This window comes from Mytilus californianus, unplaced genomic scaffold, assembly GCF_021869535.1.
Source record: "Mytilus californianus isolate M0D057914Y unplaced genomic scaffold, xbMytCali1.0.p SCAF_9, whole genome shotgun sequence".
NCBI lineage: Eukaryota > Metazoa > Mollusca > Bivalvia > Mytilida > Mytilidae > Mytilus > Mytilus californianus.
The window spans coordinates 72,390,910-72,408,944 of NW_026262745.1; the positions used below are offsets into that span (position 1 = coordinate 72,390,910).

The following is an 18,035-nucleotide window of genomic DNA, read 5'->3' on the forward strand; positions in this document are numbered from 1 at the left end:
TCAGGTGTAGAAGGCTATTTACGGCGTCAGTTAACATCAATACAGTATAAAGAGACGAGAAAATGATTCGGTTTTTGAATGTTCCAAGTAACTCTTTTGTGTGAAGACGTCTACCGGAAAAAAGACATCTCTAACATATTACCCATTGTGACATGATAGCTAGTATCTAAACAGGAAACAAAACACTTAACAAAATAAACTTATATCATGTTATATATATATGAGACAGCCACTTGACCCGGAGCTTGGTATATTTGTAATCTAATTAAATACTCACTCATAATTGTTACCAAATAAAACTTTTTTCGTACACATCTTCATTTCGTTCAACATATCTTATGGATGGAAATTCAGGTCAAATCAAAATTTGGTTACGAAGTACCAGATACAAGGAAAAGTGTTCCTCATATTTATTCGGCTTTAAATGAAAATTCTAACGGAGTATATACTTATATTGAACCAAAAATAATCATCAGTTCAAAACGGAAATGGAAGAAAAAGCTACACCTTTGTGTTACATTGTTTCTTGGGTTATTTATAGGAATTGGTTTAACAATAGCTGGATTCTTAATATTTGGATCTTCTAGTCCTACACCACCTAGTATTAATCATTATGACAATTTTGAATCACCTTCAGGTAAGAACAAAGATAGTTGATTGTTTCTTTTAATTTGTATTCACAACTTTTATAGACTTTTAATGTTTTTGAGCTTGACATATTGGGTAGACATCTGTATATTGTTTAAGACTGCGTGTTGTCATTTAGATGAATTTTCAATTGCTTTATTTTTGTCTTTGGTTTTCTGTCTCATTGACGTTTATCATACTTATCCTTTTTGTCCCGTCAACGATGAAAGTTGCAAAAAACGGGACATAGTGATCGTTCATTCCTGCAACTCTTTAGTTCAGTCTGTTGTTCATAGTTTTTTTTATGTCCTGCCGGCTAACACATTGAACCTCGTTATTTAGTACATGTAGTATATATGTGTTGGTGAAGGTTCATCCTTTCTCCCTTTTAATTGGGGCATTTATTATCACAGCATAAAACAATCTGTAAATTCAGCTGAAAAAAGTTTAATTATCACTTTGATACTAAACACAATGACAACTAACAAAAAAATAAATAAATAAAAAAAAAAAAAAAAACAACAACAACAAATATTACCAATCTCAAGGTTCTCGCAGTTACTAAAAGATAGTTCGAAACTTAGTTCTATAAAACAAATCTTCGATAAAGTAAAACGACGGAAGTCTTACTTGGAAAAAACTTTATAGGGTGTGTTTACAATTAAGTTTGGTCAATAAAAAGTCCACGTTAGAGGAAGGCCTGTTTTGGTACTACATTAATAATTTTTTTTACCTTTCAGGTAACAAAACCTTTACAACACCGGAAAAGTACGAGTTTAGAATGGTGAGATGTGAAATAGGAAACCTTCCTTTCAAACAGAATTTCCTCTCATTCAGTGTCAAAGCCTGCTCAGATGTTTATCTTGTCTTGACATCAGAATATGACGATGAAGGTCCGTTAATAGAAATTGCAATTGGACTAAATGGCAACACAAGGTCTGCCATTCGAACTGAAAAACGCGGGACAAATATCGTGACCTTCACAAGGTCATTCCTAAATTGCAGAAGATTTACTCGATTCTGGGTCAGTTGGAAAAACCAGATAATTCAAGTCGGAATGGGACTCAAAGAAAATAACAGAGAGTTTATGATGATGATGGATGATCGAAAATTAAAAATCGTCAATATTGGAATAAGCACCGGACGAGGGACAACGGGTGATTGGTTATTTGTGAAACATTAAACAGTTTGTTTTATTAAAAGGCTGGTTAAAATATCCAGACTTGATGAAGTTCTTTTCTTTGTAATAGTAAGCACTATCACAGAATAACAGACAATTTCTTGAAGAAATTCTTAAACAAATACGTAAAAAAAATTTCAGTACACCGCGTTTGAAAATCCAAATGAAATTTATTTTTCTGAGTATAGAGTAACATATTATATGTTATTCAGAATTTTCATAGGGGATATGTGCATATATATCGTGAGCCTGGCCTCAGGCGAAGGTAATATAAGGCACTGACAGGGAAAATGAGCCCATATCCACTGTGAAGCCCGAATAACAATTATATTATAATGGAGTGTCCTGATTTCGATCAACATTATTTACCATGCTGATCATCGTTTTTGTTCACAGGATATATGGGCTCAAATACGCTGTCAATATAACCAACCAAATTGCAGGATTAGCTGGGATATTTCCCTCCAGTATAAAATAAAAAGTAAGATTATATACGATTGACCAATCGTTTCATGGTAAATATAATAAACTGTGGTTAGTAGCAACTGCATGGTTTAATCTAGTCAGGGAAAACTGGAGATCATGCATGCTGATCTGTTATCAGATGAGAAACTTTCAATGGTATTTTCTATCTTGCTGTAATAGAAAAAACAGGAATATTTCAAGCAACTTTCAGCCTAAAAAAGGCTGATATTTTTATCTATATAGTCAATGAGCGAAAGCAATACAGTAAAGTAAGGCGCCTATATGACAACATGTAACACAATTTACGTGGAAGTCATATCATTTATCAGTATGAAGAAAAGTAATGGGGAATATTTATATTGCGTATTTCTGCCGGATGTTCGATTATCTGTATCAAAATAACAAACCTTTCAAAAGACTGGTATAAATTGATAGTACCCTTATGTAAATAACGGAACTAAACAAGTCAGGAGCCTCTAGCCTTTGTCAGTCTTGTATTATTTTTAATTTTAGTTTCTTGTGTACAATTTGGAGTTTAGTATGGCGTTCATTATCACTGAACTAGTATATATATATGTTTAGGGGCCAGCTGAAGGACGCCTCCGGGTGCGGGAATTTCTCGCTACATTGAAGACCTGTTGGTGACCTTCTGCTGTTGTCTGTTCTATGGTCGGGTTGTTGTCTCTTTGACACATTTCCCATTTCCATTCTCAATTTTAGATGAAAATGAAAGGTCCGTGTCTTATTTTTTTGAAATATAGGCCATTGAAAATTTGGTGGGGATCGAACGATTCTCTCTAGATTTTTCATACATTTATCATTGGCACCTTTTTTCTTTCACAAACTATGAAATATAACAAGTATTTTATAAGATTTTCACAAATGGTTTTTTAAGACTATATGTAATATAATTATGAAAAGAAAAGTATGGGTTAGCGGGCAAATTTTTTTTAATGGGACTACATGGATAATACCAGAAGATTCCGAATAGCTGACAAAAAGTCAAAAACAAGACCAGCGAATAACCCTAATTCGGTTGATAAGAACCTCCATCCTAAGTCAACGTAGTCTAATAACATTTGAAATAATGCAATCTTGATGTAATATCAAGTTTTCCAGTTATTTTTACTTACTGAAATAAAATCTGGTCAATGATTTTGGCGAGATGCTAGGTTACAATGGTGTCCATACAACCGACAGTCAATCATTTTATTTGTTTTAGTTTTAATTTGCATTCAAAAGATAAGAAACCACGGTATAAGAGAGATAGAGGCGGGCTAAGGGGGAGGTAGGGTAGGCCCCTTTATCGAGCTACATTTATGGTTAATCCAGACTTTTTATCTATTCCACTCTAACAGTACTAATTGGAAATCAGAAGAAACCAGTATACTCTGGAAGAAATTAGAATTCCGATTTATACTCATTAGATCCATTACAAACTAGAGTTCCAACATCTACTATCTAGAAATTGACAATGAGGGTCGGTTGAAAATAAAACTTTACGACAAAAGAGATGATTTCAGCTTCCCAATTGTGAACTTTCCATGTCTATGTAGCAACATTCCAGCAGCGCCTGCATACGGAGTATATATCTCCCAGTTGATACGATATTCCAGGGCTTGTATTTTCTATCATGATTTCCTTGATATAGGGTTGCTGCTCACAAGAAAGCTATTAAACCAAGAGTTCCAAGTGGTGAAGTTGAAATCATCCCTTCGTAAGTTTTACGGAAGCCATCACGAGTTGGCTAACCGTTATGGAATATCCGTTTCACAGATGATAGCGGATATGTTCCTAATGTCGTAGCTATAATCCCGTCCCAATTTTCCCGAATGTGACCTACCGAATAAGACTTATTACCGGGTTTGTACTAACATGAGTAACACGACGGGTGCCACATGTGGAGCAGGATCTGCTTATCCTTCCGGAGCACCTGAGATCACCCCCAGTTTTTGGTGGGGTTCGTGTTGCTCAGTCTTTAGTTTTATATGTTGTGTTTTGTGTACTACTGTTTGTCTGTTTGTCTGTTGGTCTTTTTCTTTTTTAGCCATGACGTTAAAAGTTTATTTTCGACTTATGAGTTTGAATGTCCCTCTGGTATCTTTCGCTTCTCTTTTTCTAGTTGAAATTGTGATATCCGGATTTGTATTAGGATAATCCAGGATTGTACTAAATGAGTATTTATAAACACGGTGATCGTGGTATATCAAAGATGTATATGTAATATGATAGTTGAATAATAGAAATCTGTAGCGGTGATTGTTGAAAATCAAATAAACATATGTAGCGGTGATCATTGATTATCAAAAACATATGAAGCGATGATTTATATAAAACGAAAGGCACAAGAACATCACTTTGCTCTTATCCATACAATCTTATAATAACGTAGTTTATCCGAACTGTCCCTCTTCTATAAACAAGGGGAAATCAGTTGAAATACTTTAAAAAAAGAAAGAAAATTTCATTAAACAAAATGGGGCAAAGTGAGTCCATGCTTCAAGCACCTGATTTTTTTTTAAATGACTAAGAACTACTTGCGATGCTATTAGTTTTAAGGATTATAAGGTATTAGCGATCATATACATTTTGTAAAGGTACTAGACCCCCTTGTATCTTCTAGAGCAAACACATTTACTTTGTAAACACATTCAAAGATATCAAATACTTTGGCTTTCATCAATTTTGAAATATGATTATAGTAATTAAATGACTGAAATAATGAAAAAAGAGAGACCATTTGAATTATTTTGACCGGAAAGCCCATTAATAAATGAAAGTTTGATGAAAGTACAGATAATAATTTAAAAGCAATAAATATTGACAAAAGAACGATGTTTAACATCAATTTTAATATAAGCATTTACCGTAAAATGTATGTCCACATTAATATGCATTTCTAAATTGTTTTTAATGGACCTACTTTATGTGAAAATTCAGTTGAAAAAAAAGTAAAATCGATTACTTATGTAAATCAATACGCGGCGATCCGTTTCATTTTGATTTCAAATGAAATAACAACAAATTTTAATCATATAACATAAATATTATCACAAATTATAAATGACTGATCGAAATTTTATTATCCTTTAATAAATAGGTTATAAATTAGGATATAAAAACACGATTAAATATTACTCATAATAAAAACTGACGTACCTTCTTCAGTTAGGAACCGGAAAATTATTATTTTGGACATTTTTTTTATTCAATTATGTACATCGGTGTTTTATGAAACAATAATATTTGAGGATTTAAATCCGTAAACGAAGCGCGTGTTTATCACTTAAGATTTAACGAGAAATGAGGATTGTCACTTGAAAAATATTTACTCTTAAGTAATAATTTACTAAAAATGGAGGAATACACTTCTCTAATCACAGAATTGAAGATGGCAAGAGAAGATAGTGATGTATCTCGTAAGTTTTATATAAACAACTTATATACATTTCATAGCAATTTTTGTACCATTCTTCTCAATATACGTGTACATTTGTATAGGTCGAGGATACACATGTATTAGTAAAGTACGTATAGTTATTAGCCATTCAATTTGAGTTGAACTATGCATTCGGCTGTTTATGGCAATTTTTTAAAAACTAATATCATATCATTAATTCATGGTTTATTAGGATTTTTTCTGTTATTTTTTTGCATTTAATATATTTAATGAAAAATCGAAATCATGGTTAGAAAGTTTATTTGTAATAAAAGAGATGCGAAAGATACCAAAAGGGACATTCAAACTCATAAGTCGATAATAAGCTGAAAACGCCATGGCTAAAAAAGAAACAGACAAGCAATAGTACACAAAACACAACACAGAAAACTAAAGACTGAGCAACATGAACCCCGCCAAAAACTGCGGGTGATCTCAGGTGCTACGGATTTTTTTTGTCGTAGGTGGTATTTGTAACCGCTCAAAATAAAGAAATGTTTTTGTTTTCACTTGTGTTATCGGTTGCTGCATCATTAACGTATACTAGTAATCCCATTTTCCATTTATTTATAATTTCCTCTTTTGAAGTTAACAAGACGCATAGAAAAAAGGCATAAGTGTCATTTTGAATAAGCTGAAATTTAATTGTATACCAAGAGTTGGAAAACAAAGAACAGAAAAAAAACCATATGTTGAAAACCATACCCGAATAACTCAGTCAGTCCTTGTGATCGACTGAATGATTCGGGTTATGTAAACCCAGAGACTTCCGAACGTGAAATATTCGATGAAACTTAACTCGATGAACTTGTTTTGTATGTGATAGTTTGTCACTTGGCCATTGGAACCTCTGTTTGATCCTGTTTATACATACAAATAGAAACAATTAATGCATGCATGATGAATGCATTTGTTACATTGTGTATCATTATACATCGTATGTCAAACCATTGAAGATTTACTTTCAAAAGTCTTTCTTCCAAAAAATAAATTATTTTCTTTTTTTTTATGCTCCCGCATTAGTTTGTTTTACAATCAACTCTGCAGCTTGTTCCGTTAAAGGCTTCGGATATTTGACGGAAGACAGCAAAAGGACGTCAACATATATCATGCATATGTTGATTGGTTGATTGTTGGTTGCTTAACAACCAGTGGCAAAACTTTCATGCATGTTCAGGACGATGCGGATGTTGATGACCAACAATCCTGAGTTTAGTCTAGCAAAACTTGGTACCAAAAATTATGTGTCAACGATTGGTTACAGTTTAACCTTTGAACAAGATTACCAAAAACAAATTAAAACGGCACCAACCATTTGATTTTGACAAAATTTCACTGATCGTGCAAAATTATGCGTATACTACACGTGAGACCAAATGATTTACCAGCTGCTATCTGACATGTTACGCATTAAAGTTCGACTAAGGAAGTTCTCTTGTGTCAAACCTGTCTCTATAAATTGTGCCTTGGTTTCGAAGGTATCTAAGACTAAGGCATGTCATTAGATGGTCCTAAGTGATGTTTTGTAAGTCTCTCAAGTTAGGATAAATCCAAAAATATATCGTAAAGTGAGGACATCTATAGTCATGTTATAAGATAGTTTCATGATACTCTGTCTCACAAAATTGTTCCCATACAATTATATTTATTTTGCTACATTCTGCCTTTTTGTGAATTTTAAAGTGTTATTATTCTAGATAGTTTTAGTCTTGTTAAAGGAAATTTATGAAATATGTATGTCCGTTAAATGTTTTCGTAAAATCCGTCTATCTGAATTGATGTTACGGTTCAAGATAATGTAAATAAAATTTAATGTTGTTATGATTAACTGCAACGAAAAGATGTTATCATAAATTATATTCATTTAAGAAATGAATGCTTCTTTTTTGTAATTTTATTGGGGTGTAAAAGTGTTGACCGAAACACATTTTGTATGAAGCGCGGAAGATTTTAATAGGTTTTTCTTTAATTTACCTGTGCACTTTTTTGTGGAAGCACCTGTCATCACGAATGTAACATTTTATTTTGATATGAAGGTTAATTTTTGAATGACGCGCGATTGTTGTAAGCCAATCAAACTAACGGATTCTTGTAAAACATACATGTAATGTAATTATATTAAGATGATGTCTGGAAAAACTTTTTATTTATTTTGCTCTTCTTTGTTTTTTTATCGTTATATTTCTTTATACAAATTATTATCATTATTATTACAATATTCATAGTATTTATATTTAAGAAAATTAAATGCATTAGTTCATTGTAGAAGAAGGAAAACTTTTAAATGTCTTTTAATGGCGATGAGCTACGATTTATACAAAAAAATATGTAATATGATTTCCCCCGTAATCCTTTATAAAAGATGGATTTTGAAATAACATTTCAGTACAAGCAGTGAGTTTGCTTCATTTTTTTTAAAAAAGCTAAAAAACATCGATGATGCATTATCGGCTTGCAAGTCATTAATTCTACTTCATCATTTGAATCCGTATTCATGCAACCTTCAATTTGACCCTAAATTGAACATGGGTTACGCATGTGCCAAACGGTTTATTCCTTGAATGCCAACATCCTTTGATCTACCGACAATTTACCTGTAAAATTATGTTGGCGTTCGAGGAATAGGTGTAAGTAGTTATCACAACTAAAGTGCATGCTTATCAAAACAATCATACTAATTAAACAGATAGGTAAATTACAGGTAGCTAAATCTAGTCCATGTTTGTCAAGTTGTTGAAAATCATTTTTTGCTGTTACTGCTTGAACAAATATGGATTCTCTTAAAATGAAACTTTGAAAAGTGTTGCATCACAAAGTCAACATGTGCATTTTGTCAGGAATTCCAGTTTCACAAATTCTACAATAGACTCTTTGGACATTGATGTTTTTTTCAATATTTCTATAGTTGTGTATGCTGTAATATCCACCCATTTTACTTGATGGAATTTCTTGAAACTTTGTATCTCGTGTTAGATTACTATGTTTTATTTTGTTCAGTTGTTCAGGATATTTTTCTTGGTTATAATATTACACCCTTTTTATTGTGTGATTCATAATACATTGTTTAGGTGTTTGTTATGTTCGCAACTCATCAGAATTCTTGTTACCCTATTTTATGGATTTTCTTGAAACTTTGTAGAGTTGTGGATGATATTTTCATACTTTTTTCATAGCATAAAAAGAAGAAAAAAAATCAATTTTGAATAATAAATTATTTATTTGTACACAGAGCACACAGAAAACAATACATATAACATAAGCAAACATTTAGCAGATTGACAAAAAGCACTACATATTTGATCTGATAACAGTTGTTGAATAGTTTATACAAGGACTTTTCACATTTAACAGTCTATTACAAGTGTAAAAGATACGATGCTGAGTCTGCAAACTGTACAGCTGTCATCTCTCTGTTGGCGTTTTGCTGTTTCAGGTTACCGAGTCTGGTCTCAATTTCTCTGCATTTATCTTTCTGTTGATTCGTTTACCACCGGCGGCGTACTGCAGCATTTGACATCTGGAAGCAGCTTCCTGGCGTTGTAACAGCTCGATCAACTTGTAGATATTTGGGTGTGGAGTCTGGACGATTTTCTTGATCTTTGAGTGCCACCCCTCTAAGTTGTTGGTTGTTCTTGGTCCTACAGTGTTGTAATGGTTCCACAGATGACGGTTGCCTTCTACCCACTACTCGGTCACGTAGTCAGTAAATCTTGCGGTGTTGATTTAGGTATCTGCATCCTCCAAGTCTTGGAGAGCTTGAAACCAGACGTTCTCCACCAAATCTCTAGACTAATATCCGTTTTTCAGTTTGAAATAATTGTATTTAACTAAAATTTCTTTAATATTTCTAATAAGTCTTATGTTAATAAAGATTTTCCATCCCAAAATATCTTTTTTTTTTAAAAAGTAATAAAAATGTTTTAATTTTCTTTAAATTCATAATAATTTTAACCCCAAAATATACTATTTTTTCTTATCAAAAAGTGATAAAATGTTGCAATTTTATCAAGTTCACTAATTATTTTAACAGTTAAATTCTTATAAAAACATTTAAATAGTTATAAAAACACCTATTGTTTTATATAAACATCTACTGAAATATTTTTGTTGGCGTTCAAGGAATAGGTCACATATAAAATGTTGTCATTCGAGGAAGACACCGTGCCAAACATGGGCAGTAACTAAATATTACAATAAAGTCAACATTGAAAAGTGGACGAATGGGGGCCGATGAAAAACCTTTTTATTCAGGTGAAAACGATGAATTACTTAATTATTTAATCTATGATATGAAATCAAGCAGACTTACACAAATCGTCATCTTCTACGAGTGCACGTGCTTTTCTGTGTATTTATATTTATATTGGGTCATAGACCATCGGCATTCCTCGGAGGTCATCTCGATCGACTAGTCTAAAATACACACGAAGTGCTGATACATGATAACGAATCCATGCATTTTTAATTGTTCCATTTGGAGTTTTTGTATTTTGTATATGAGTGTTAGTATGTTATGAATCAAATTTGAGAATCTGTGTCTATTCGATGAGCATGAATTTGACAGCTAATGTGCCTTTAGAACGTAAATAAAACTTAGCTAAGATCACGTGGATAGTCATTAAACCGTAATCATTATAACTATGTAAGGACAGCTTTGATTTAAAATCTAAGACATATCATAGTATGGTTCTGTGATAGTCCAAAAGTCCATCACAAGGCCCATGACACTTTCGTGTAGTTGTACAAATTGTCTGAATACAAAGACTAGATAAGATTAACAGATCACCACCGAAAACATGCTTTATTATGTATTGAAATGTTAAATAAGTATTAAACTCGTAGACAGCTGTTAAAACATCAACAACAAAATCTGTCTGAAACACGGGATCACAATAAACGTTAATTGGTAAAACTTTAGTTGTTGACGGTGAACCTGTGCCCCTATGAATAACAATTTAATACATACACGAAAATAAATCTTAAGAATAAAACCCTTGTATTTCTTAAGTAGTATAGAATTAATTTTAAACTTAATGCGTGAAATTACTAGCCATAAAACAAACCGTGTTATGACGAACACATAAATAACTTTTAAACTTTGGATGTAGCCGCATGTTATCGGAGGTACAGTACATTTTATGTATTTTTATTTGACAATTCAACGTTTTTATTACAATTTAAATAGTTTGTTACGGTAATGGTGTATTGAAATCCGGGTACGCAAAGTAGAAACGATTTAACATTTGGTAATTTTTGGGTTAATTCTTTACAAGGGGGTTAATTATTCTACAACGTACGTAATTAATCCGATAATTAGGTAACAGAAACAATTGTAAAATATAATGTCCGTTCGAATTTTGGAAGAATATTGCAACTTGTAATCTGCAACTTATCCGTAAAAAAGAAGTAAGTCACGGCATTTAAAATGAATAAAAGACAGATAGAGATCTGTTCCTCTTAAAAACATTCTTTTTGGCACTGAAATTTTGGAAAAAATGTAGACGATACATGTACATAACATAAAAATTCAATAAAGTTATCAAAACCTTACTACAAATTTGTAGATAATGACATGAATTAAACCTTAAAGCCAGATATTGGATAGAATAATGTGAAATGTGAAGTTATTGCGAGTGACCAATTTAGCTAATTTCGGGGTTCAGATGATATCGTTTAGATATCCTCTCGCGAAGATTTGAACATTAAAGACATTAAAAATGAGGTAACAAAAAGAGAACCCGAAACTATGACCTCCTTAATAAGTTTTGCCAAAAAAATAGCAAAATTTAATCTCAACAAAAATAAATCAGTTTTGAGGAAATTGTACAAACCAATTTTGTAAAGTTGTTTACATATTTGATCAAAATGGGGTCATTTTCCAAAATACATGTATCCTTAAATCAATATGCACGCAGATGAGTTACATATATGTATCATGAGAGCTCTATTAATGTAACTAATAGAATGGTAGTTGGTTGACGTTCAGTTGCAATTACTGCATGCGTATGCATCTAGGACAATAACACGATAGGAATAATTTGAACTGCACCAACATACAAATTTAGGCCTTATACATGTAGAACAACGACCCCCGGAAAGACTTGTCACCCTAACCGAGCACTAAAAGTCTTTATTGCCGACTCAGTGACACTGAGTGTTCATTCTGTGTTTTAGCGGGAAAGCAGAAAATTCAGAATTTTAAAGTCTTTCTTTTAATAAGACCGGAGATTGAATTTATTACTTCCACAGGGATTGCCGGTACTGGTACAAAAATGAAAATTTTAATTGTGATATGGGAAAGCACATTCATTAAAATTTCAAAATAGGATTCTAATGAAAAATATTACATCTTGACAATATTTAACAAATTATTCGATTAAAAAGCACTTGTTAAAAATATGTAAACACTTTTATATTTCCGATCCGGCACGTTTATAGGATGCAATTACTTAAAAGTACTCTTGATAAGAATTGGAACACCTTTTTAACTTTTAAGTTTTATTTAATTTTTTAAATTCAGTTTATAATTTCAATTACCATAATCAAATCAAGATTAACTGTTAAAGTAAACACATCTGAGATGATATGAAATACAAACAAAGTATTATATATATATAACTGCACAGTAATATAGAATTACTACATTAAAACACGATCACATGCACGCCTATACTTGCTTGTAATGAATATATGCATTCGATCCACTAAAAATTAAAATAATTTTATAAAATCTTGTAATATGAAGATACTGTGAATAAATCATTATTCATAAGTTTCCGATTCTATAGCATTGAATTTTTACGCCAAATCTAATCAGTCACGAGAAAACTACCATTTGAATTAATTAAATTTGAAAGCTTAGATTTAAAAGATTTTGTATGAAATTACGATGTCTTCCTCGAATGTATACATATATATTCATTGAATCTACCCCCCAAAAACAGAGAAGAAAACATAATAAAAACGAACAGGTGTTATTTTAGGACATTAGTGAATTTTTATACTAAACACTGTAATTATTGGGAAAACAGTACAAAACCTTCTAGTCTTAAATATAAAAATTAGGCATGTTTCGTAAATAAAAATTAAAAAGAAGACAAATAAATTGCAATGCAATTATGAGGAAATATAAATATTAAACCTTTAAACGTTTAATGGTGAAAATCATCTAGGTACCAGGAAGTGATCCTTTTATTCCCGAAAAGCAAACGAAAACCAGTAAATGAAATAAAGGAGTATGGCTGTTTTCATGAATGTAATCTAAAACCTATAAGAAAGAATGCTTGTTTTCTCTCTTTTCATCCAGTCTATTAATAAGTATTGTATGTTACCAGTTTTTTGACAAACCACCCTTCACCGTCTCTCCATCCATCCACCAAACACACGGGTTGCTTCTTTTTTCATGCAACAATTTGTTCAAGATTTACATACGGGCACTTACATTATTTACACGTTTTACAAAGAACACAAGTTCTTATTATTATTACGTCGTGGTTATAATATATAAGCAAAGGTTGCACTCGAAATCGATTTTTCTGTTATACAGATATACCCCCACTTGCTTCCCTTTCAACAAAAGTCAATTGTTTAAAGTCATTTGGAAAATGTGATCTATTTATTTTTTACTTCATTATAAATTGATCGCTGTTTTTTTATGAATAGAACAGCTTTATATCACGAAAGCTGGCTATATAAATGTCATGGTTTTTAAGTAATATAAAAATTCAATTGATAAGGTAAACTTTATAAGTTAATTAATTTGACCGGAAAAAGTGGGAAGTTGAAAAAAATATTACATTTACGATACAGGAAACTTTCTGGGTTAATGAATTTGACCTGAGAAAGTGGGAAGTTGACAAAAAATAGATTATATATACGATACAGGTCAGCACATACTTACGATTCTCGGGATTTAAGGGTCGATCTTCGTTACTGATACATATTTATTTTCACCCGGTCTGTACCGTAAGTATTGAATATTTTTAAACTAATATATAGATATAGGAAGATGTATATATGTGTGTTTTATGCTCATTAATGAGGGTCTAGAAAGGGGTTCTTCGTGTCTTTATTCTTCAATTTTTAAGACAAATGTTTCCTCTTTTCTTTATCTTTTTGGCACATGATTCTTCTATTCTTTGTATATTTCAGGAACCCATTCTTCTTTATTTTTTATATTTTTGGCCTATTTTTCTCTATTCTTTATTTTTTGGCCCTTTAATCTGCACCTTTTGGCCATTATTCTCTATTATGTTAACCCCACCCAGACCCTCAATAACGAATTTCAGATCTTGTTGAATTTTTAACATTTATTTCATATTTTATTGATTAGTGATTGCATAATATCGGGTGGCAAATATTTCATGTATTTTCATATATTTATCTATTTATTTTATATGTTTTTGTTTTTTAATACTTATCAACTTTTATTTTGGACAAAATTAAAAATTTTGATGAAATCTTGCATTCATATCTTCAGTTTCTCTAATAATTGATGTGCCCTTTTACGGTCAGTAGCCTCCCAAGTAGAATATGTTAATACTTGATTATTCAGGTAATTCTGCAACATACCTTGTTGTGTCCAAATTAAGAGCATTCCTCCTAATAACTTTTGTTAGTATATAGGTAATCGAACACAACAAGTACCAGTTTAATATTCATGGTCGCCTCGAGTCCGGGGTGGGAATGGTGTCGCGGTTTCGGACTCGGTTAGGTTGACCCAAAGGCATTTAAGATCAATCAAATTGAATTATAACGAGAAAAGTATGCAGAAAAAGGTGTTAACCAAGAAAAAGATAAAAAGATGCATATGTACTCCATTTTTCTTTTTTTATTAGTTCACACATTCATATGGTTCATGTTAGAATAATTTTAAAAAGTTTGAACCTTTAGTGCTTTTGTTACCATTTCGGTGTATAAAGAGACCAGATCGTTCAACAAGACTACAATCTTGTTCTGCATATTAAGAAAAAAAAACTGTCCGAATAAAGCCATCAGTCACTATCTACTTATACCAATGCAAGTGGTTAGTTAGGCAGGCCTTGGTCAGACTGTTAACAAAACTTTCTGCAAATGGAAATCTATAGTTTAAAAACTTAAAACATAATGAGAAAGAAGGAACAATTTTTCAAATCATTTTGATCTGAAAGAAAATATGTCAAGTTTATTGGAATACCACATTCGTCGCAACTTCGGCCGATTCCGTACATCCACACGAGCTTCGCCGTTTGGTGATTGGCAATGAGACAACTATTCAAAAGAGTCCAAACGACATGGATGTAATGCAAACAACTAAAGGTCATCATTCGGTAACCTCAGATAGCTTCTACTCATTATGACATTCGGTTAATATGACATATTTAACTCCTATCTCCGGATAATAGACTTGCTTCAATTTAAAAGAACATTTAAATATCCGTTTATATTATATATTCCAAAATAACACACCAATTAATTTGGTGCCGTTAGAAATATATATGTCCTTGATTTTCTTTGAAAACATTTTAAATAAACATTTTATTTATAACATGGCTGTAAGGGAAATAAATCGTAAAATTCCTGACAAAAACAATATTATCAGTTTAAAAACTGTGTTTTTGTTGTAGTCTTCTTAATACCTAATTCAAACAAGACTTATTTTGGATAAAAATGTAATCTAAAGATGTTGTTATTTTATCAATATAAAGTCAACAAATCATACATTGGCTAGAGTTATAGGGGAGGGTTGAGATCTCACAAAACATGTTTAACCCCGCCGCATTTTTGCGCCTGTCCCAAGTCAGGAGCCTCTGGCCTTTGTTAGTTTTGTATGTTTTTTTAATTTTAGTTCCTTTATATGTTTTGGAGTTTAGTGTGACGTCCATTTTCACTGAACCAGTACACAATTTTATTTAGGGGCCAGCTGAGAACCACCTCCGGGTGCGGGATTTTCTCGCTGCGTTGAAGACCCATTGGTGGCCTTCGGCTGTTTTCTGCTCATTGGTCGGGTTGTTGTCTCTTTGACATATTCCCCATTTCCATTCTCAATTTTATAAATCATACGAAGACAAATTTGATTTTAGTTCTAAGTTCAGCTGCAGACATTTATAGATATTGAGGACAAGAATACAATAATAATGATATACTCTAATAGGTATTGTTTCTGGAAAGGGGAGGACTGGGGTGAAGACAATTTCTAACTTCCACTAGAAAAGGAGGGTATGTTAAAAAGGAATATGATTTCCCCCTGCAGAATGTCTCCCATGGAAATTTGAGAGCTGTTTCCACGATTCTTTTTCGCACAGAGAGCATAACTACGGATGAGGGGGTTGGCATGCTTTTGGGATATAGAATATAGGGGTAAAACAAGGTGTGATGTGGGATAAAGGGAGTAAAAAAGGTTGATTACGGAAGAAGGGATAAAAAGTTATGATGTGGGATAACGGAGGTTTAAAAGGTGTGATGTGTAATATAGGGGGTAAAATAAGTTGTGATGTGGGATAAAGGGAGTAAAAAAGGAGGTTGATTTAGGAAACAGGGGGTAAAAATTTATGATGTGGGATAACGGAGGTTTAAAAGGTGTGATGTGTAATATAGGGGGTAAAACAAGTTGTTATGTGGGATGTGGGGGTAAAAAAGGTGTGATTAATAAGTGGGGATGTGGGATATACGGGTAAAAAAGGTTGGGACCTGGGAAAAAAGAAGCAAAAAAAGGGAGAAGTCGGAAAAATTTACAAACAGAGCAGATTTTGGAATGAGCACACCCGTGTTACCCCATCACGGATTTGTTCTCGCAATTATTTAACAACCTAAAAGTTACATTACAATATGTTCGTATTATTTCATCCCATACACACAATAATGTTGGTACCGTTGGATATCTGTTATTGGAATCCGAGACTAATTGCTCTGACGTCTGACGGCCTTGGATATCCGCCACTGACGTTCTTTGAACATATGTTAAACATTGAAAAAAAATTTAATTGATGGCTGTAGGGGAATTTTTTTTTTCATAAAATCGGCAAGGAAAACAAATTAAGTGTTTAAATACTATGACTGTTTAGCTTTAATATATACAGTACTAGTACATAATTTAAAATGACTTACTTTAATACAAATAGATTAAATGATATTGTTATTCAACGATGTCGTAAGTATTATATAAACCCATAAAGGAACAGTTTAGCAAATTATAATTCGAGGTAACAGGTTGTTTATTTGCTTAAACGTCCAGCGGCAAAGTTTTTAATGTATTATCTGAGTGATAACAAATCAACAATATATAAAATAACTAGCAAAGTGTGTCAACTCGAATGAAGATGCTTTCACTTGAAAAAGAGGGTAGTTTTCATGAGATGAGAAATTATAGCCAAGGTACAGTAAATATAGCCTATGTAACATATTTTGGTGTAATTTTGCATACAACTCGGGCTCGTTAAACTATAAGTGAAAATAGAAAAAAATATTGCAGTATCACTTTTATTTTCTGAAATAATACTAAACTAAAATAGGTGAAAATTTGCATAGAAAGCACATACAATCGTCGAAAACGTTCTTATTTTTTTTCTTATATCCATCTCCCTCCATGGATTAAAGTCCAATTTGTTCAACCAATGATCAACCATCAATATTTGTGTATAATTTGGTTGCTGCGTTGTATCTACGATGTAATTGGCCTATAACCCCATAATTACTTGTATTCGTTTTCCACGCCTCTTTTATGTCAGTCAAATAATCTGTTCTGTATGCTATTTTCATATTCATAGTTCCACCAGAATTAGGGGAAGCTGATGACATGGCAACAGACGTAGAACTGCCGTCAACTGTAACATTTTCAAGGCTTGGCACAAATCTGACGAACGAAGCAGACATTCGGAGGAGAGATGAACAGAGACATCAAGATGTCGCATCAAGGACAGCCTCTCGGAACCTTTCTAGAGTATCGTTTAAACCACCTTCAAGACTACTGAAGAGAAACAAATCTCGAATAGCGCAGACACCTGCAGAATTAAATTTTGATGAAGAATATGAATGGGACAGTGACGAAGGTAATTCAGCTGCACCGCGTTTGAAAATACAATTGAAAATATCAACGCGTACTTTTCACCACTTCTGTCCACTGCATGAGGGTACCATGATATCACACACCATACAAGGAGAAAAGAGCACAATTTCTTGTCAAAAAAGTTAATATATTTATACAAGTCATATAAATGTTGCAGTCGTTTGCTGTACAGTTGCGTTAAATCAAATAGTTCAAATGGCAATTTTCATAATTCGAATATTACGAATTCCTTATTAAGGTGGTACCAAACACATTGACTAAAATTAATTTGGCTCGTTTAA

General features: G+C 32.4%; 2 protein-coding genes across 5 annotated transcripts in view; both read left to right on the top strand.

The window, feature by feature from the left end:
• Positions 1–266: 266 nt before the first annotated feature.
• Positions 267–1,849, top strand: LOC127716603 (C3 and PZP-like alpha-2-macroglobulin domain-containing protein 8). The gene is made up of 2 exons (XM_052222841.1): positions 267–637; positions 1,368–1,849. The coding sequence occupies exons 1-2, from the start codon at positions 343–345 to the stop codon at positions 1,808–1,810; spliced, it is 738 nt and encodes a 245-aa protein (XP_052078801.1). The 5' UTR covers positions 267–342; the 3' UTR covers positions 1,811–1,849.
• Positions 1,850–5,561: 3,712 nt separating this feature from the next.
• LOC127714609 (leucine-rich repeat-containing protein 74A-like) overlaps positions 5,562–18,035 on the top strand; it is a 31,425-nt gene continuing 18,951 nt past the window's right edge. The window contains exons 1-2 of one of the 4 annotated variants that reach the window (XM_052220678.1): positions 5,562–5,691; positions 17,456–17,737. In XM_052220678.1, the coding sequence (XP_052076638.1) occupies positions 5,628–5,691; positions 17,456–17,737 (346 nt within the window). In that variant the 5' untranslated portion in view covers positions 5,562–5,627. Of the gene's footprint in view, positions 5,692–10,738; positions 10,836–17,455; positions 17,738–18,035 lie in introns of those variants that run through there. The other 3 variants (XM_052220676.1, XM_052220677.1, XM_052220679.1) reach the window with 3 other exon arrangements.

Coding starts and splice junctions, on each gene's coding strand:
- LOC127716603 (XM_052222841.1), top strand. CDS start 343: ATGGAAATTCAGGTCAAATCAAAATTTGGTTACGAAGTACCAGATACA. Junction 638..1,367: donor CAATTTTGAATCACCTTCAG/GTAAGAACAAAG, acceptor TTTACCTTTCAG/GTAACAAAACCTTTACAACA.